Genomic DNA, 20,262 nt, shown 5'->3' on the forward strand with positions numbered 1-20,262 from the left:
CAAGTGACAAAACGGTTACCTGAAAATGTCAGTCTTTGGGCCTAGACTAGAAACAGAATTGGGTCAGTTGTTCTTACTAGTCAAAGCTAGAGATGCCTCACAGCAAGGGATGGGTCTTTCCTGACCAACAATTCTACTGGTTGCTTTAATTTTGGGGTATCTGACCAAGAGCATTAAATACAGAGAGGAACAGCTACGAGCTGTTAAGAATCTGGCACAGACAAGGAGAATTGGCATAGGAAAGCTACGTGTACTCCCCTGTGTTACATCCTTGTTAGCACTGCATTGCCTTTTGGACTGATAGAGCAGACTCCTACAGGGACAGGGAGGAACTGTCAGCAGAGACAACATACACTGACTGAAGAGATGTTTCTAAAGATAGAGACAGTACTCATCTTGCCTAAATAGTTTTCTAAAGAAGCAGCTTTAGCCCTAGAAAATGGTATCTGATGCCTTATTTCATGTGATAGGCTGAGCTGGAAGAATGAATTTATGCTGAAGGCTTGGGCACATATTGCCTTACTACAAGAAAAGGAAAGGTGAGTAGAGGACCAACATCTGGTCTGGCCCTATCTTATTGCCTCATGGCTGGAGCTGTGGCTGAGCAGTGACAGCACAGGAAACAAGTTAGCTTTCTGCAGCAGTTGTGTTCTAGCTGCAGCTATCTATAACCAGGCAGCAGTAAACCTTGCAGCTGACAGTCTGATGGCAGCATAGAAACAAGTCACTCGCACAGGCTTTCATTTGATTGTGCAGTTACAATTTATTGCATCCTATATCCTTAGGAATGACAGCTAAAGTTTTCCACTTACCAGGCTCAAATTCGTAAGTGTAGAGGCTTTATAACTGCTATTGCATTTGAGAACATGTGCAAAACTGATCCAGTGCCTCCCATACTAGAGTATAAACTGTGTGCTCTAGACACATGCTCTTTGTAAACCAGTTGATGCCAGACTACTCATTTTCATTAAAAACAACCTATACTGTGTGGTCCAGGGCTAGGAACAGGAAACTCACTTCTGTGTTTGCTGAACAGATGTTAAGCTCCAATTCATATTGTGACAGCTTGAGTTGAGAGAGGTTATAGCATCCTGAGTAGAAACTGAAGTGTTACCTTCCTGCACTTGGTTTTTGAACTATTCCCCCCCCCCCAAAAAAAAATATGTAACTGCATGAAAGGCTTCAGTCTGATTGCAGATCAATCCACAAAAGGTAGCGATGGAGTTCATAGTTGGAGCAGGAAAACAGGATTTGCTTTTGACAGCGAGATGTGCATACAGCTGCCTTGTAAAGGCTGAGGCTCTTGAGTGGTTTTTTGTGCTTCATTCACAGTCCAAGGAAGATGAAAGTTCTGGCTTTGCTTAGACAGCTGATTCTTAGTCCTGCAAGATGTGATCGCTGCCAGTTGTCAGTTATACCATAGCCATCTTCATCTGAAAGTCATTTTTTCCAGGATACCAGAAACAATATATTTAAGTTCTCCTTGCTCCCCTCCACTCATGCGTGTGTTCTCCATAGGTCATGTAGTGTCACAGATTTGTTTGGCTACTCCATGCAGTTTAATTTAAATTAGCCACTTACTCCTGCGTACTCGAATAGAGGGCCTCAATCTGATTGTGGAAGAGTTTAACAAGCTCTGCTCGCTTTGCCTTCAGTGTTGGTGTCAAGAGTCCATTTTCTACAGAGAACATCTCTGTGTGGATGTACAGGTCTTTAACCTATTAAAACAAAATAATTTAGTACATGACACTTACATAATTGCTTAGAGGACAAACAACAGTTCTTCCCAGCTTCCTTGAGCTCAGTGCAAGAACTCAGTCTCAGGACCTCCAGTAACTAAACTGGTTTTTGATGCAAGTCAAACTCCTTTTGGCTGACAGCAAGAGGATAGGCTGGAACTACACTACAGCTCCTGCAGCCTATGATGAACCTCAACTCCATCTCATGACAATTGCTACTGTGGCCCTGTATAGCCACCTGTCTCTTGACCAAGTCAATGTTTCACTGCCTCCTTCAATCAGTTGTCCTGGGCAGCTGTCTTAGATCCCATCCTGGCACAGTCAGTAACAGGAATGCAGACTTCCCAGCCATTGCATTAGCAATACAGGTCCTTGTGACAAGCAGGATTTGGAAGTACTCACTTGTTCAAAGGATTTAAGACCAGCCTCTTTCCCCAGTCTGACCATATCTTCTAAAATAGCTTTCTTCACTGCCTAGAAGAAACAGAGCAGGAACAGAGTGGGTAGAGCTGCCATTTTGTAATTTCAATTCAGGACCATACCCATTGCCTAGTCAGTGAAAACTGAGGTCGGCAAGAATACATGTACATATTTCAGCATTTAAGATTTCTCCTATTAAGGCCACTACAAGATTGTATCTATCTTCTCACTGGAAAAGAAGCAGTGATAGCCCTTGAAACATCAAGAGACACCTAGACTTAGTTTCAGTTTTTACCTTAAGGCTGCTTGCATGATTCTCCCAGCATTAAGGCAGTTAAATTTACAAAAAAGGTGGGTAAAAATGAAGTCAAAGCAATGCAAGATTTGACTTAAGATTACATTCTACCTATAACCCACTAAAAAGGTAAAGCCACTCACTGGATTTTTGCACACATCTTCATAGGAACCTTTTATTCCCAGTTTTGCTGCAAATCCTGGAAGCGTCTCAGGATCAGGAACCACTATACCTATTAGAAAAGACTGAAAACAAGGGGAAGTAGTCATGTTTAGACCAAGATAAGGCATCTGAAATTACTTTGATTGTCTATGTGAACTTGGTTATGGACAGTATCTCTATACTAAGCCACATCTACATCCCCATCTGTTTCCAGAATTTGGAAGGTAGCTACAAGGACTTTCAACTCGCTTATCCGAGTTCTGACAGCAGTTCAGAGAGCAGTTTGTCCATTATGTGTGCTAAACACTCCAGCAATTACTTTTGGCTGGTTTTCAGATTGAAGACTAGCCTCTGCTAGCATAGGTAACACCTCTGTGGCAAAGGAACAGAGAAACTATACAGAGCTGGCGTGACATACAAATCCCATACAAGTATGTAATTAACCTTTACCCAACTTGCAACTTCATTCCAAGATCTCCTTTTCTTTGGTGTCAAGAGGGAAGGCTATAGACAGCCTAAAACATCCGAAAGGATATTCCTATAAACGTGGCACTCTTGGGAACAGATCTTGTTCGAGGACTCTTGTATATGCATACGTTTGTGCCCTGATCTTCCAGAACTCATTGTGGGAGGAATCTTGCAGGATGCCCACTCCTAACATCACTTACTCTCAGGCTTTCCCCATGTACAAAGACTTGGGCTACAGGAGCACTTCTGATATAGACATTTTCTATCTTCTCTGGAGCAATGTATTCTCCTTGTGCAAGTTTAAATATATTCTTCTTCCTATCGATGATCTTCAGTGTTCCATTCTAGAAGTTAAAGATAGAGGCCATTAGTTTCAAGTATCTATCTTGCTTCTATAAGAAACAGAAAGATAATGGGTTTGGTTTTGTTGTATGAAAGGCACATGCTAGTCTGGAACTGGTCTTTGCTTTCTACAGAGAGAAGGGGCACTTCCTCTAATTTCTTCAGTTAGCTCAGGACATGATTAGACAGCTCCTTTATTCTCCTCTGATAGAAACCAAGACACCTTGTTGTTCTTCATTGTGGAAGTGACATAGTCTTAACTACAGGCCTAGCAGGTATTATTTGAGATCTTGTAACCCAGTTGGTCTTTGGAGCTTTGCCTGGAGTTACTTGGTGAATTATAACAAAATACCGTGTAAGGTTTTATCCTAGAATTCACTTCTCCAGCTTTAAACTGTAAACTACCCAGGAATTCACATCCAAGGGATGGTTTGTATTAAGAAATTACTCACAGGCAACCATTTCCCTATGTCTCCAGTGTGGAGCCAGCCATCTTTATCAATTGCTTCTGCTGTCTTCTCAGGGTCTTTCAGATAACCCTTGAACACATTTGGTCCTTTAATGCAGACCTATAGCAAGCACAGAACATTGTTAGTCCCCAAGTCTTATGTTTCAGTATTTCCTGACACACACAGGAGATGGTACCTACCTCGCCTTCATTGTTAGAAGAGAAGTAGTTCATTTCTTCCACATCATCTAGTTTTATGATATTGCAAGCCAGAGGGGCTCCAACATGGCCTGAGAGAAAAAAACCCAAGGATGGTTATGTTTTGGGGATTCTGCTAGCAGTTGGTCCTATTTGATCTAAAGCTAGAAAGACTAGGTCTTGAAGTGAGATGGGAGAACTCGGGTGCCCCCTACATATGAAAGACTTCAGTGATAGTGGATACTTTATGGCTCTTTGTTCACTGCTTTAGCAAGAACCAGTACTGTTTAGAGGAGTCTGACACCAAATGTTCAAGAAAGTTATTGTAATGCCATTTTCAGACAGTTAATGCAGGATAAGTAGCAGCTAAGTCTCAATGCTTAGAGCCATTTATTGGGGTAATCAACCACACCAACCATGTACCACACTTGCCTCCACACAATTCCCTCATAGACCCTGGTATTCATTTGCATTTCATCTTCATTATGCTCTGCAGTTACTGTGTTCTCAAAGATGGTGACTTGAGCTTGAATTTAGAATACCCAGTAATAAAAACATCCTTGCTAAGATGAAAGCTAAATCTTCAAGGTCAGGTAGTCCTTCAGGAAAATAGTCAAGTATCATGCCTGATATTTTAGTCATAATTCTTTGAGTAAAACCAGTTATTTGGGAGCTAAAGGTAGTTTCTTAACGCCCTTTGGGAAGTCCTTGTCCAGTTTGCTCAGCTCTGTACAGACACTCCTTTCCTGTACACTGGGACGGGGTCTAAGCTGACCTGTCACTTTACACAAGAGATCCTCACCTACTTGAGTCAAAGAATTTTGGTACCTATTAAGCATACAGTTGACTGTTGCTACTAAGAATCACTTTGAGGTTAAGTACCCAGGATTTAACTTTCATTGAACTAAAAGCAGTAGAACACCTAAGCTTGAGTGCCACTTTCTGCTGACAGCTGTAGGAGAGTTTCCAAGTCTCAGCTACTATACCTGTCGTCCAGTCTCCAGGCATTGAGAAAGTGCATCCAGCTGAGCATTCGGTCTGGCCATAAGCTTCAAAGATCTGTGTGAGAAAGGATGAACATTCTTTGAACATCAAGTCCATGTTGTAAAAGAGCTCAGTTTCAACTATGCCTGTGCTCAAGTCTTCTTCTTAGGAAGGAAGCCAAGACGATCTTGGCCTTTAGGACTTCTTGGTCTTATTGGTGTAACTGACAGCAATCTCCCCAGGAACAAGCTGGGCTGGACCACAGCTGTATCATTGGTCACTTATTTGCACATAATCAAACAGGTCTTACTTTAAGAAAAACTCATCTTACCTGACAGCCCAGTGCTGCTCTAAGAAATGTCAGGACAGAGGGAGATATAGGGGCTGCGCCTGTTACCACTATACGCACCATTCCACCCATGGTTTCCTACAAGTGAAATAGAAGCCATCAGATCCTCCAGTGATACATTGCTCAGCTTATTTACACTTGGAATAACTTACCTGAACTTTTTTGAAGATTAGCTGATCCCAAATGCTGTCATTTCGAATTATGCCCTGTTTTATTTCAGCCATCTTCATAGTCACAGCAAAGTTTAACAGGCAACGTCTCACTGGGCTCTTTGCACTACTTTGTATCTGCAAAGAAAAGTATTGGTAACCCTTGGGTTTAACTCACATCTGTACCTCCAGTTCTTGCTTTGTTAGAAGGGACCATACCTTACTTTGATATTCTAGGGTCTGTCTTCACTACTGCCATGGTCTAGGAGATGAACCAAGGGGCAATACTAATTTGTGTTACTGCTGACATACTTCAGCCATAGCTCTGAGGGACAGGGATCCTTCTAGATTTGCACTTGCTTCATTTGTGTTCCAAAACTAAACAAACTTTTTGTCTGTGAACAGCAACAGACTTAGCTCAGTCATGACTGGATACACTGTTCTTATACTGCAGGTCCCAGGACTCTTTCCATGTCCTCAGAAAGGATTTTAAAGAATTCTTCCTGCTAAGGACTAACTAACTAGTGGTGATGTTATGATACATTCAATATTAATTTAAACTTGTATGCTTGCTTAGATATATGAACACGAAGATAATTTAGCTAAAATTGCTCACATACCTTGTCGTATATTCTATTGAGCAGTCTTGGTACAACTGGAAATAGCGTTGGCTTCAAGGTTTTCATGTCATCTGTTAGCAATTTGATGTCTCCTTGGAAGAAGCCTACTTTTGCTCCACAGCTGTAGACCACAGTCTAAAAATTGACCAGACTAAGCTTAGTCAAGGAAAATTCTTAGCTTCATTGGCCATAATTATTTGTCTATGGAAAGCAGCACGATTTCCAGTGCCCAGTGGCAGGAAAGTTCTTGTGTGAATAGGTTTCAAGGAAATACAGAAGGCTATCATACCTTTTACTATAATTTGATTTATAGCAGCCCAGATGCATAGATTAAGTTCTGGCATGCAACTTTGATTTGTAGTCCATGAGCACCACAAAACAAAGTTTCACGTTATGGTTGAATACAATTAATATGAGCTTCACCACAATGTAACAGCTGTTCTAGTTTGGTATCTTTTGAGATACCTAGAAATTTAAATACAAGGCAACAGAAGAATTTAACATCTTGACAAGGAATAGGACAAGACGCATTCTGTTTTAAATACTGGGTTGGGAATTGAGGTTAAGAGACTGTTCTGGAGACCATTACACGTAGAAGAATTAGATCCTGCCACAAAGTTGCTAATGTTCCCTGGAGGAAGTGTTGCTCCTACAACATGCTGGAGGAAGTGCATTAATTGGAAGACTAGAACTTCAGCTTAGGAAACAGATAGGGAGGATGACACAGCCCAGCAGAGTAAACAGTGGAGAACATACCACTGTTTACCTCCGAGTACTAAATCCACTGCTTCCTTCCACTTCTTAAACTGCTTCCTCTTCATGTATTAGCTTTCACTGCGTTTGACTAAGGTCTTCATGCTGTTAATTTCTCTTGCTGATTTCTTAGTAAATCACAGACTCAGTGAGGCTGGACTGAAGAACAAAGCTTCATTTAATGAAGATAGTAGCCATATCTTGGAGAAGTAACTAGGGATTATTTAGTCAGTTCAGAGGTTTTATTTTAGGTAGGTGGTCTTAACCATTTAGGTATGGCTTCTAACAAGTGTTACTGTCTGAACTAGTTCATACATCCAAGATCTTCTACAGAAGCTTAGTAGCATGCACACAGTCTACTTACCTGTACAACTCTCTCAAACATGTGAGCTAAGGGAAGATAGGAGATGGTGATATCTGAACTTGTACACTCAACTGTGTTCTAGAGGGGAAAGAAACAGAAGTAGGTTAGCACTCCCTATGCCTGCTTGAGTTACTCTTAAGTAGAAAGTGAGTAAAGTTTGGATCAATTTGAGTACTTTGAAGGGGGCACTTCAAATGCCTGAAGCAACTCAGGCTCATCCATCACCTCTTCAAAATTTGGAGCTGTAACTCAGCCATACTAGATCAAGATTAGTTTTATGTTTTGGCAAGACTTGAAATAGGGTAGTTCAGTACTCTTGGCATTTAGGACTGACTCATTCTAGAATAACTTCTGTGTAGAAGTTCTTGTTAAAGGTTAAACCAAGTTTATTGCAATACTATTGTCCCATTGAAATATGGGCTCTTAGGAAAGCATGAGTTTGATGGGAGTGAATGGTTTGCAGAAAATGCCCACATTAAAGCTAGTTTCATGACTGAGTGACATAGCTTAGAGATCACCATTAGCAGTAGCTTACCTCTGTGCTTCTAAGGAAAGCAGCAGCATTTGCAACAACATTTTGATGTGTCAGCATGGCTCCTTTAGGGTTACCTTTGGAGAGATCGAGCAAAGTCAGCTGTGGCTCTGACTGCTTCTGCTGTCAGTTTCCCATGTCTTGTTTGGCTCAGTTTGAACTATCTTGGTATTAGGCTCAGTCATAGCACGCATTGTCTTAAGAGATCACACATGTGCCTCATCTTGAGCGCTTTCAGCTATGGATATTATATAAAGGAAATGTCTACTGAAACAGCAGAGTAATTAGGAGTAGTATAGAGAATGCTGAAACAAGATGTTTCTCTAGCCCCCGTGGATCAGAATACAGGCACAGTTAAACAACCAATCTCTTTAACATTAAGACTCTGTATTTTTCATAGGGTAAGACAACATGAATTTGGCTATTCTTCCCCCCAGCTCTAAGAAGCTTTGTCTTAGTGTACTTGACTTGTAGTTTTAGTGAGGAAGCATCACTATATATTCTCTTACCTGTGGTTCCACTGGTAAAACACACGATGCAAAGATCTTCAGGCTTAGGAGGCTAGAGGGAAAAAGCCACATAAGGTCAAGTAAAGATTATGTTGCTTATCAGTATTTACATACACTTCCTAAAGTGGACTGAACCAGGAATTCTGTTTGGAAACAGCAAGACAAGATAAAAAAAAAATCCTGCCAGCCTCCTCTACTAGCAGCATGGCAAGAGGTCTTTTCAGAGACTAGTTTTGCAAGTTTATAATTGTTCCACAGAGATACTTACAACTGGTTCTCTGATGTTGTTTCTTCCCAGCTCCTGTGTTAGAGAGAAAACGCATCTTAGCAATTGCAACAGAAAGATGTGCAACAACAGTAGGTGAATAGGTAATTGCATGTCAAATGCAACACTTGTTTTTACTTTGCCTCTTGATACTCTGTCTCATTCAGAGGGAGATGTTGGTCTTCCTGAATTTAATACACACCACTTGGAAAAGCTGACTCCTGGGGTTGTAGAAAGCATGAATTCAAGTGTGTAGAAAGTGATCAGAACTACTTAAGGAATTTGGAAGTCCGGAGTGGAGATATTTCATTTTATTTGATATAGGCCACATCTCTTATACTTTACATTTATGCATCATATCTGGAAGATTAAGCCTAGTATTGGCATGTCAAAGCAGCCAGTAATTTGCACTTACAGTTCCAATTAGACTCAACTGCCAGCTTAGAAGCCTGATAAATCCTGTTACAACTGCACCATGAATTAAGCTAAGGAAGTCTTCAGTTTAATGCATACTGATTGTCCACAACACATGGACACTACTTTAGTCAATGGTGTGAACTCTGCAAGTCCATTTGGCTAAATATATCAAGTTTCAAAATGACTGCTCATCAAGATCTCAGGTACAGGTGTGACCACTGGATAACGCCTACATTAAAGTGTCATTGTTGCCAGAGAAGGTCCAGATGTCTAGCTGGCAAGGAATTCCTCTGCAAGATCAAGCAGAAGCCTTTAGTCACCTACCTCAACCTCCTGCAGTGCTAGAATTTCAACTCCTGCTTTAGCTCCTCTGTCCTTGAGCTCTTGATCAAAGAGATCCATGAGAATGATAGTCTTCAGACATGGGGTCTTTTCTTGCTCACAGTTCTCAAGCAAGATCTGTGCCTTCTCGGGCTTGTCACAGATCACTATGCTTACGTCAGCTACAGAAAAGAAATTACATTTCAGAAGTCTTTTAAAAGACACAAGGCTAGTGAGTGACAGCTCAGTAGCACATACATTTAGAAGATAGCACTGGTTTGTTCTAAAGCCATTTGCATTTCTTCATATGGATTCAGTGGCTGGCTTACAGTGCTGAGAAGGTTCCTCCTACCATGGCCAACTGATTGGGCAAACTTGAGATTCTGTGTATACAAAGTGAGGGCAAATGCTGAGGAACTGAAGAGAAGTATCTTCAGTCACAGTCAAGATAGGCATTTAAACTTCGGTATTGCCATAAAAGCTCAGAATTGTCCTCACTGATTGTTTAGGTTTAGCCATCTTCCTTAAATCTAAAGAAATTTAGACCTGTTTGAAAGAGGTAGCTAAAATTCTTGAGTTAATGCTTCAGCTTCCCTGCATGTGCAAGCGTTTTATGCAATTACAAAAGCATTTCCCATTAACTCAGCAGGGGAACTGGATTTGCCTGAACATGCTGGTTCCCCGTTAGCCTAGTAGGTCACAGCTGTGTAGTCCCAAGGCAAGACCTGTTTGCAAGGTTCACCAGCATAACTGTTGAAGTGATTTTGCTTGTCAAATCTTGTTTATGGGTTGGATCCCAGATCATTGTGACAGCAGTGGATATTTTTTCCCCCCCATATCTCCCCTAAGACTGGGGGAAGAAAGTTTGAAGATTTATTCAAGCTTCCTTGCCAGTTTCTTCCATGATGGCATGCTAGTTGTTGCTTCTGTAGAGCAACAGGCCCTAACCAGGTAGATTAAACAGATTTAGGCATATCTTTACCCTTCCCTCCTCCACTCTTTACATCTTACAACTTTAAATCAGAGAGACATATCTAGTATTAATTTGCATGCAAGCGTGTCTGCATTGTCTGATTGTTTGGCAGCGTGGGAGTTCAAGATTGCAAAACCTCAAATAGCAAATAGTTGAGCACTCTGATTGCAGGATGGTCCACAGGATCTAGCAGGCCTTCAGTGGACTTGCACTCAATACGCTAAGAGACGTAGGAAGCCCACTGGCTTCTTCTAGGCATTGAACCATGTCCCCACAAAGCAGCTTCATTTACAGAAATTAATTAAGTGTCTATAAAAGTATGAGAGCAGTAAGGTTAAAGCTACTCTGATTTTTGCATCAAATTCCCTTGAACTTCAGCCTTCTCAAAACAAAGCTTCTTAGAGAAATCATTATGAAATAGTGGAAGTCAGTATTTACCTTTGTTAACAATATATACAATGGCCTCTGGCCCCAGAGTGTCGTAGAGAGGAACAGCAACCATTGAGTAAGTGTAGCAGGCATACTCTGAAATGATCCACTGAAGAGAGAAAACAGTACAGCTAAGGAAAACTAGAAGCTCACAAGACAGGATTACCTACAGATTTCATACAGCTTGACTAGCCCATGCACACCTTAGTAGTGGGGGTTGTGTAAGGAGCATGTCCATGAGATTCTTATAGTAGTGAGGGTTCAAGATCATTGTATTACATGCCTGGCATGGTATGTGCTCCGTAATAAGGGAACTGGGAAGGGAAAAGCCAGTTGTGACTGTTCTTCATGTGGCCTCAAGCTATTTAAATACAGACCCTCCTCTCTCTGCAGGATGTCAGAATATTCTGGGAAAGAATATTCAATTTGTTGCTTACCTCTGGCCTATTCTGAGCAAAAATGCCAATAAACTGGTTTGATGATGGTTTGCATCCTTTTTGCAGAAGCCCTGATCCCAGGTATTGAGCTCTGTCCAAAACCTGTAAGATAATTTTCCCCCACTTTAGTGTTACAAGACAATATCCCAAATTAAATCATCTGTCATGTACAATACTCACCTGTTTATAGGTCAGCCACTGATAAGGTTGGTTGGGTTTCCTGTAGCCTAAACAGCTGCCATTTCCTAATGGAAGAGTTCAGAAAAGCAGTTGTAAAGCTCAGTGCTGAAGTTGCTTAGCACTTCAATGCAACACTAAGTGGGAAATATTTTCAGTCAGACAGCCAGCTAACTGTAGGGAGCATGGAAGTGCACAGTCCGTAGTTAAGCACTTTGCCCAAACCAAGATCGTAAGACTGTTGGCTTTATCCTTACAAGCAATACTTCCAAGATCTGGTGATATTTTCCCATTTCACAACCCATATGAGATTGAAATACCTGCAAGCTATCACATATTTCCATGCATGGGACCCCTGAAGTCACATGTGCACAAATTCATACCTGTTGTAAGCAGGCAGTAATTTTACACTAAAACCCACATCATAAGACTAAGCAGAGGTGTTGCCCCCCAACTCCCTCTGATGCTTAGTATCTGCTGACTCTTCACTGAACTCTACCATCTTAAGCTTCTGATGTTTGTTCCTGCCCAGTCTGCCAACCAAGACTACTTCTAAATCACGGGCGTGTGTGTGTGTGTGTGTGTGTGTGTGAAATGATCACTTGTCACTCCACCCCACAGGAGGCTAGAAAAGCTTTTGCTAGCCTGAATTATTACTACAGACAAGAGGCAAGGCAAAAGAGCTTGGAATAATTTTATTTACTTGTGATAGGCAAGTACTAACTAGCAGATGCAAAGCTTACCAGAAGCATGCAGTCCTCTCTGAAAAACTTCATACAAGGTTTTACCATCTTCAAAGTAATAAGAAAGCAGGTTATTATCTGTCAAGAGGGCACCTCTTCTGGCTCCTCCCTAGGAACAGAGCATAGTTATGAAACAGTGCAGAACAGATGCAATGTCATTTGTTCCTCAGCCATTCTCCCAGCAATCCCCTTTAAAGCATTTCAATAGCATCGCATTGTTAGGGAAGTCTCATTTTCCTTCCTGATTTTGATCTACTCAGTCATCAGTCATATGCAGAGGAATTTTCTAGATGGCCTAGATTAATATTCAAGTACAGGTTATTAGAGAGACCTTGACTAAGAGTGAGTGCTACCACTTGCCTAGTTACATGAAGTCTAGCACCAGCCTCGAAGCTGATGCAAAGCATTTAAAACACAGAAAAAAGTCAGTGACAGCCAAGGCCATCTGGTAAAAAGCCCACCTAACCCCGTTGGCAAGAGCTGCTCTTTCTTACTCTTAGTGTCTTAAGACTTCCCTTCTCCCCACCATAGTGTTGAGTTGTACACCTGGGAGAGAAGGCTGTGTCTATCAGACAGGAGAGCTTCCACTAATACCCAGAGTCAGAATGGATCAGTATGCAGATTAAACTCAAAAATAGTCCATGCCCACAAGCAGAGTAAGTATTACCTCAATTCCTACTGACTGCTTGTTCAAGTCAACAGGAGGCAAAACAGGTTTTGGCCTGCTTATCACCCACAGGAAGATGGCAGCTCCAAATACAATAAGACTAATCAATGCTGGTGTTGGGAGCGGTGAGAACAAGACTTGAAGTATCCAGATCATTGTGCTGGATCAGTGGAGCCAGAGTTGAACCTGAAACAAACAGGAGGTTTAGCAGACATGAGTTAGAAACGCTCACTACCTATAAGCCATGGTTACTTAAGTAGTTTGTTAAGCAATACTACAAATCATTTCAGCAGTTTGCCCCTAAAGAGTCCTGGTACAATAATGAAGCATGCTTATGCAATGCTTTAAGCCTCTTAAGAGATCTCAAGTCGCCTGGTCCCCATAAATCTTAATCTATGCTGCATCCACCTCCACAAAAAGCTGAAGCCTGATGAAGTCAGACAAGGAACAGATGTCAATTCTTTCTATTCAAGAGTAAAAATCTGCCCGGGGAAAACCAGTATATAATTTCCCAAATTAAGTATAACCAAAAAATGCCTACAGTTCAGTGATGTGAGTAGTGGAAGTAAGAAAACTCCTCAATATTATAGCTGTCCAGTAGGAGGGGGTATTGCTAAAATAATAGGGGTATTGCTAAATTACATGTTTGTTACACCTACATATATAAGTCTGCAGGACAAGCAGTATCTTCATGATCAGCTGCTCTTACTGGAAAGCAGGGTTTATGCTGTACAAATATTTCAGATAGTGAAAGTGCGTTCAGCACGAGATACAGCACAAGTCAAAACTGCGAAAGTTACTTTCCACTAGGAAGAGGTGTGCCATGGAAGTCAGCGTGCAATGGAAGTCTAGCTGGGAAATACAGAAGCAGTTCTGCTGCTTGCATCCTCCAGAGTCTCTTCCTTCAAGAGTAAGGAAGCAAAAACTGAGAATGCAGGATTTCTTATAAGAGACAGAGACATCTACCTCAGCCTTAGAAACAAGTACCTTAATCTCTAAAGTGTTCTGGTATGTTTAAGATTGAATGGCCAAGACAAATCTAGTACAGGTGACTGCTTTTTGTGTGAATCAACTCCGATCCCACCCACTTACCTTTGCTAGTATCTAAATAGCTCTGCAGGACATGACACATCACACTTTGCAAGGCGAATAACCACGCCCTTTCAAATTCCTTCATACAGAATCAAGGGAACCCGGTCAGTAGATAGTACATCAGCTAGCAACTAACTAAAGCCCTGTACAAGAAGAATACCAGGCATTCTGAGCAATGGGCTCCAGTTACCCTTTAACTATAATTCCAAGAAAGCTGAAGGTGTTTTCCAAACAGTTAGTAAATTCAGCCAGGCCCCTAAGTCAGAATTTGGGTCTCTGAGCCCAGACTGACCAGAGTTAGATCACTGTGTCTGGTTTACAGTTTTGTAGTTTTCAGTTCCCAGTGGCTGTGTTCATCAGCAATCCTAACTGTGATCTCTGGTGAGAGAAGGCATGCTTTGCATGCTCAGCATCTGGATAAGAAAGGGTACCTCAGAGGCTTGTCATCAAGTCCAGGCTGCCAAAAGCATGTCACTTACATATCTGAAAAGTACCAACCCCCTAGACCTCTTTTCTACTCTAAGCCTTAGTTACAATGTGCCCTTCAAACTCCTGACCTTGGTTTCATGTATTGAGAGTCCAAAAAAATTGTGCTACAGCAAGAAAGACAGGCGCTGCCCTTGGCACTCTGCACTGACGGACAGTTCCAGTCACTGGGTGTATCAAACCTAGGAAGCACAAACCTGCTCTTTCTGCAGCACAGGGTATCACCCATCTCAACACCCTTCCTTTGGGCCTTTATCAACTGAGCCTGGAGAAAAAAATCCCCTAAACCAGGTCTGCTGATCAAGTTTACATTCAGGGCAAAGCCACTTAACAGTTTAGGGTCTAGCGCTGCTCTGTTTGGAAGACTGAAGTTTATTAATTAAGTGAATTTGGCAATCAGCTGCTCTTCATGATTTATACCTTTGGCCTTGTAACCCATTACTGGAGCAGTTAGTAAGCAGCTTTCTGTAGGTGATTAAACAGTGTCTGGTTTATGGTGCGAGTCGGCCACGTCCTCTTTTGTTAACATGAGCAAGTCACTTCTGTGTAGCGTGAGCACTGAGGCAGCTCGGTAGAGGCATCTCCACTCTCCAACATGAAGAGGAGCTGGATAGGCAAACTTCATTCCTTTAACTCAGAACCCACTACTAGATCCAAGTGACAGAGCAAATGACATTTGCACCACTTGTATGTTGGAAGCTTAGCTTGTTAGAAGTTGGCAAAACTAGACCTTGGCACATCTATTCTCACATCTTTTTAGATATGATAGGATATGAGAGTACTCATGTTCAACTCCCCTGAATTTTGATTAATAGCAATCAGCTTGGGCTATTTTCCAGTCTTTTTCCGTCCCCAGATGGGCCAAAAGGAGCTTGCACTCAGTGCATTTCAGATGACTCTTCCCTGGACATGAAATTTTTCAATCAGCAGTAAGAGAATAGAGCTATATGCAGGCAACTGAAGAGATCACATGCCTGTACAGCTGTACCAGTTTTAGTGGCTGAAGTGTGCTCTCATGTGCTCATTTTAATAGTAATTTTCAGACAATTTCCTAGAAACCAGGAAGGATTGGTTGCCTTTAGGGTATCATCCTAGAGGTAATAAACAGAACCGGGGATCACGTCTCTAGCACCAAGTCCTCTACTATCACTTATTAACACTGCTTAACACTAACACTGCCTAATCAGACAGATCAGTGCAGTTGTCACAAATAGCTCCTGTCTGTTACATGGACTTATTTGACAAAAAGTTAACAGAGGACACTTGTTTGACCTTTTTGTGGTAAGGCTCAGAGAACCCACTAACCCCAAATGCTCCATGCAGCAGTAAATAAGCAGTAAACTGAAAATCTTTCCATTAGGGTATTCTCATCTCCTCACTGACTCACATGCAAGGCAGTTTGTGCCAAGACACCTAGGAAGGCTGAACATGAGGCCCTGAAGGATAATGACGCTTGGAGCAGAGAACTCGCCAAGTCCAGCGAGAACACCCGATCAAGTTGAGAAAAGCCTGAAGAGGATTAAATGCAGCAAAGCTTTTACCTTCAGATTCTGCATTGATTCTACAAGTCTCTCGCATAGAGAGAAGGAGAAACTAGACAGTAGTCTAATCCCAGCGTAACCTAACCAGCATCCCTATAGCTAGTCAAGCATGATTTTCAGTTATAAGCCAAAAGGATTTTTAATTTAAAGAAAGAGCTGTTGACAAGTTTATCTCTAAAGCCTGGGAAGTATTGTATTCTCATTTGCTTCTAGGTTTGGGGTTTTTTTAGTAACTGTCTTCATTAGCCCACTTACAGCACTGAATGAGACTATACATATGCGAGTCAAAACCTAACATCCTTTAAAGCTACAGAAGTTAGTGTTGTGTCAAAAAAAGCACAGATACCTGGATCTTGTTTGCAGTACACAAAAAAATGCTTTTCATATCTGAAAGACTATTTTCAATTCCTCTACTTTATGAATAGAATAGTGACAGTGTTTTGCTTTTACTTTCCAACCATGTTTCCTCAGATGGGTTTTAGTCAGTCCTATCAAAGTACATAGGGTGTGTTATTCAAGCTGTGGCAAGAGACTGTCAGCAAAGTTGTCTCAATTCCCAGCATTAGGACAGCTATGCCTAGAACTTCTGCTGTAACTACTTGTCAAATCCAAGTCACTGCTAGTTAATCGCCTCTGGTATCCTCCCGCTTAATCCCGCTGCCCTCAAAGCAGGCGAGCCAGCAGAGAGGATAGGAGTCTGTACTTAACAGAGTTTTCTGTGCATGGGAAGAGAACAGCTCTACCCTAGATCTCTCCTATGGAGCAACTACAACCCAGAGCTTAACCCACAAATCCCAATGCCCTATGCATACGTAATACCTGATGTATATCAACTGGGTGAAAGTTCAGCTCAGTGCAGCGTGAGACAAAGCCAGGACATTTTTGACAGACACCAGCTTCCACTGCAGGGCAAGTCTGAGCAGCGGCTGCTTTCTTAAGCATGCGGGGGAGCAGGGGTGGGGTGCTTGAAACCCCTGAGTTTTGAAGGGCTCAGCTCCCAGTGACCAGAAAGATACAAAATGCGGAGGATGTCTCAAACCACCCGTTAGTCTTCTTGTGCAACAAGACGCTAGACAGTTAAAGTGTACTTCGGTTGTCTGCCCTGATCAATGGTCAGGGATAAGATGCACTAGGCTCCAGAGTGCAAAGGCTTAGTTTTAATCAGAAGAGATTACAGTGATACCGTTTACAGCCTTGAGTTCAGGAGTACATGTTCTCATTTCTACTGTATCCTCCCCCTGCAACCTCTACAGCAATTCCTTCACTAGCTAGAAGGAAGGAAACATTCTCTCCAAGTCAGGAGATGCTCTCCACTGGAAAGTGACTGAGCTTTGTGCCTCCAAGCGTGTAAGTATGAAGGAAGAAATAAGTGTCATCTCCATCACAGTAGTTCTTTACAGACAGCAAAGCAACCTCTGACACTCGCACAATTTCAGAAGCAGCAGTCATGCACTGCCTGGGAGAATATTTTCTAGAATTATATTCTTTGTCTCAAGTTTGCCTAAGAAACAGTTTGCATATGCCTTTCAGGTGATCACAAGAACTTGTTCATCAGCATTAGTAAGGCAAGATTGACTCTTTCCAAGCAGGAAGAGTAGAGTACAACCAACTACACTGGGGTCGCTAATTAATTAGTTAACCACCAGTAGCTCACTCTTTACATTTGCTTACACAGTGCAGCTCTTGCCTGGTGTCCTGCAGATGTGAGCCACTGTGCCAGTTCTAACTCCTTGGAAGCATTATGTCCCATCTTCCTCCAGCTGCAGCAAGGAGAAATCTTGTGTTCTGCAGGGTTTAGGAACATTCAACTTTTAGCATTCAGAGAGAAGCTAAAGTGCAAAAGGTCAGCAGTGACTGCTGAACAGAGCCGTGTAAGAACCACAAAGCACAATCCACAGTAACTTGCATTAAGCCTAAGACACACTTTAGTTAGGCTTTGCTTTCAGAGTACCTCGTATGAAAGTCAGAGCCAAACAGTTCAAGTACCCTTTGATCTTGGCTGAGAAGCACTCTGCTAGGGGGTGGGAAAGAAGGAGGCCGCAGTAAGTTACTTTCAGGAAGTATAGTGCTCTGTGGTTTCAGACAGCGTGTTACAGGCTATTTCTGGGCTTTGCTCATGAAACCTATTGAACTCAGGCTTTCGGTACACTTAAATAGAAAGGCCACTTTATAAAGAATTTTACTATGTCTGATATTACTGTCCCTCCATCTGGGGGGCAATGACACCATGACGCTGCTTAGTACTAAAAGTAGTTTTGTCAGATAAATTGAAAAGCCTAGCTTTCATATATATCTTTATAACAGGTTTTCTTCTTGAAAACTACCTGCTCAGAAAGATAGAATGGGTTGACCTAGCCCTTTGAAGTTTTGAAAAATTTAAGAAATAGTCTGTATAATGGGTTCTGTTACTGTTTATCCTATTAGACAATACAGGATCACATTCTTGCAAAACATGCATGCATCAGCATGATATTAATACGAAATTATCTCTAGACACACAACAAGCATGGTTTAAAGAGCTAGAACTAAAGCTCAACTTGAAAATTCACCTAGAACTCCTAAGAAAGCTAGAATATCATCATTAAGCATCTTACATAGCCACACGAAGGTAGCACTAAAGACTTCTAGATACCAATGTCTTTTATCACTACATATTATTACAGTACTTACATTATGAAGAGCAAAGAGCAAACATATATCTGAACGTAACTCAGCTTAAGGTTAACATCTAACTGATAGCACACTGCCAGAGATTTCCTAGCAGGCTCCTGAAAAACTCATTATCTTGAACCCTGCAGCTAATTACTGCACTCGCACATAGGTTATAGTAAAGCCCATGTGAGTAACAATGAGCAAGCCCATTAGTAATAAAACAAATAAAAGTAGAACTTCATTACTTATACAGAAAATATTTCAGAGCAAATACAGACATGAGAACCAGTGATCAAAAATACCTACCATTTTGAAGACGGGGTGGGAAGCCAAGCTCTTTTCCTTAAGTAAAAGGGAGCCTTACCAGCACAGCAGTAAACCAACACCAATTAGGTAACACTCATGTTAAAGACTACAGCTAGTTCCCTCTCCCCCGTTTAAATAAATCAGCAAGCAGAAAAGCATATTGGGAAGGGAGCTTGTAAATGGGAGGAACTTGCATGGGGGAACTGAAGTGGTTAGAAAAAAAAAATATGGAGGAAGTTGTTGAGTTTTTTGTTTGTTGATGAAAAGAGCTTGAAATTTACACATTTCTGAAGAGCTAGGTGAAAAGTAGACCAAAACCTTTTGAAATTATATTTATCATTTATTGTTTATAATCTATTTGCTATTATTTGCTTGGAGTATAAAGCTGTACTCTCAACAATAGCAATTTTCTCTCTATAGCTGTGTGTACATTAAGCTGAGCAGAGCTTTGTAGCCTGTAATACCTACAAAATCCTTTGAGTACGGTATTTCTCATATACTGCTGTAACATACTTGCTGGTGGGCTGGATCCCTGTTTTTGCTGCTGGTTTTTGTTTATTTGTTTTTGGTGGGTTTTTTGTTGGGTTTTTTTCCCCCAAAAGCTACCTAGTTCTTTCTGCTGTGGTATAGACTTACATACATGCAATTATTTGCATGAGGTAACAGTGAATCATGTTTCAAATCTCAGTTTTGTTTCCTGCTATGACAGGGATTTTCTTTATGGTTTTACAGTTGCATTTCTTTGTTTAAAAGTTTACAGCTGCTGCAATTTCCTTTTTTCTCTCCGATGCTTGTCTAATATAACTGGAATTTTGCAGCAGGTTTGGAGGGGTGGGAAGACAGTAGCTTCACCTACCTCTCTTCTTTAGTGCCTTGACCTCAGATCTTGGAATTGTTTTCCCACTTAACAGTTTGCCCATCTGGAAGTTTTTCTATGCTGCATGATTTCAGAACAATCTGCTTAGCTAGACTAACTATAGCTGGGATGGAATAACATAGCATGTACTTGCATCCAGAATACAACCTGTCCTGGACCTTGGCTTGCTAAAACACATAGCCTCTACCAATTGCAATTATGCTTTTATTGCTGCTGTAAACTTTATGCTATTCAGGTAAGGCTAACTTATGCTGTAATTGTGGCATTATTTAGCAATGCAGATATACTTTTAGGGATGCTGAGGCTTAATTCACTGATTTTGCCGTAAGCTTTACATGAAGATGATAAAGAAATAGCTTGTTCTGCATGAAACTCCTCTGCCTTTGGCTTTGCCTACCCAGATCTGTTCCTGTGGCATTTAAGTGAAGCTGCGAGCTTCAGCTTTAATAGTGCCAGCCAGGGTGCACTTACGCTTAGAGAAAGGCAATGCCTCTTACAGAGAAGGGAAAGAAGGCCAGGCTCCCAGCCCAGCCAGTTCCATTATCAC

General features: G+C 41.5%; 1 protein-coding gene across 1 annotated transcript; it reads right to left on the minus strand.

Annotated features, from left to right (window-relative positions):
* Window positions 1-817: 817 nt before the first annotated feature.
* ACSL5 (acyl-CoA synthetase long chain family member 5) lies at window positions 818-18,959 on the minus strand. Its single transcript, XM_075504057.1, has 21 exons — window positions 18,839-18,959; window positions 12,762-12,947; window positions 12,095-12,203; window positions 11,355-11,419; window positions 11,175-11,276; window positions 10,747-10,846; window positions 9,339-9,517; window positions 8,601-8,633; window positions 8,333-8,384; window positions 7,827-7,900; window positions 7,292-7,369; window positions 6,175-6,309; window positions 5,558-5,692; window positions 5,388-5,483; window positions 5,059-5,131; window positions 4,076-4,164; window positions 3,879-3,995; window positions 3,285-3,428; window positions 2,598-2,699; window positions 2,142-2,213; window positions 818-1,718 (listed from the first exon to the last, which is right to left on the minus strand). The coding sequence occupies exons 2-21, from the start codon at window positions 12,915-12,917 to the stop codon at window positions 1,578-1,580; spliced, it is 2,052 nt and encodes a 683-aa protein (XP_075360172.1). The 5' UTR covers window positions 12,918-12,947; window positions 18,839-18,959; the 3' UTR covers window positions 818-1,577.
* Between the last annotated feature and the right edge of the window lie 1,303 nt (window positions 18,960-20,262).

This window comes from Mycteria americana, chromosome 6, assembly GCF_035582795.1.
Source record: "Mycteria americana isolate JAX WOST 10 ecotype Jacksonville Zoo and Gardens chromosome 6, USCA_MyAme_1.0, whole genome shotgun sequence".
NCBI classification, from domain to species: domain Eukaryota; kingdom Metazoa; phylum Chordata; class Aves; order Ciconiiformes; family Ciconiidae; genus Mycteria; species Mycteria americana.

Bases quoted from the DNA above. Each gene is read 5' to 3' on its own strand.
- ACSL5 (XM_075504057.1), bottom strand. From the start codon at position 12,917: ATGATCTGGATACTTCAAGTCTTGTTCTCACCGCTCCCAACACCAGCA. The intron at 3,996-4,075 runs GTAGGTACCATC...TGCTTGCTATAG, and splicing joins CTTCTAACAATGAAGGCGAG to GTCTGCATTAAAGGACCAAA. The intron at 1,719-2,141 runs GTGAGTACTTCC...TTGTTTTAATAG, and splicing joins GTCTTAAATCCTTTGAACAA to GTTAAAGACCTGTACATCCA.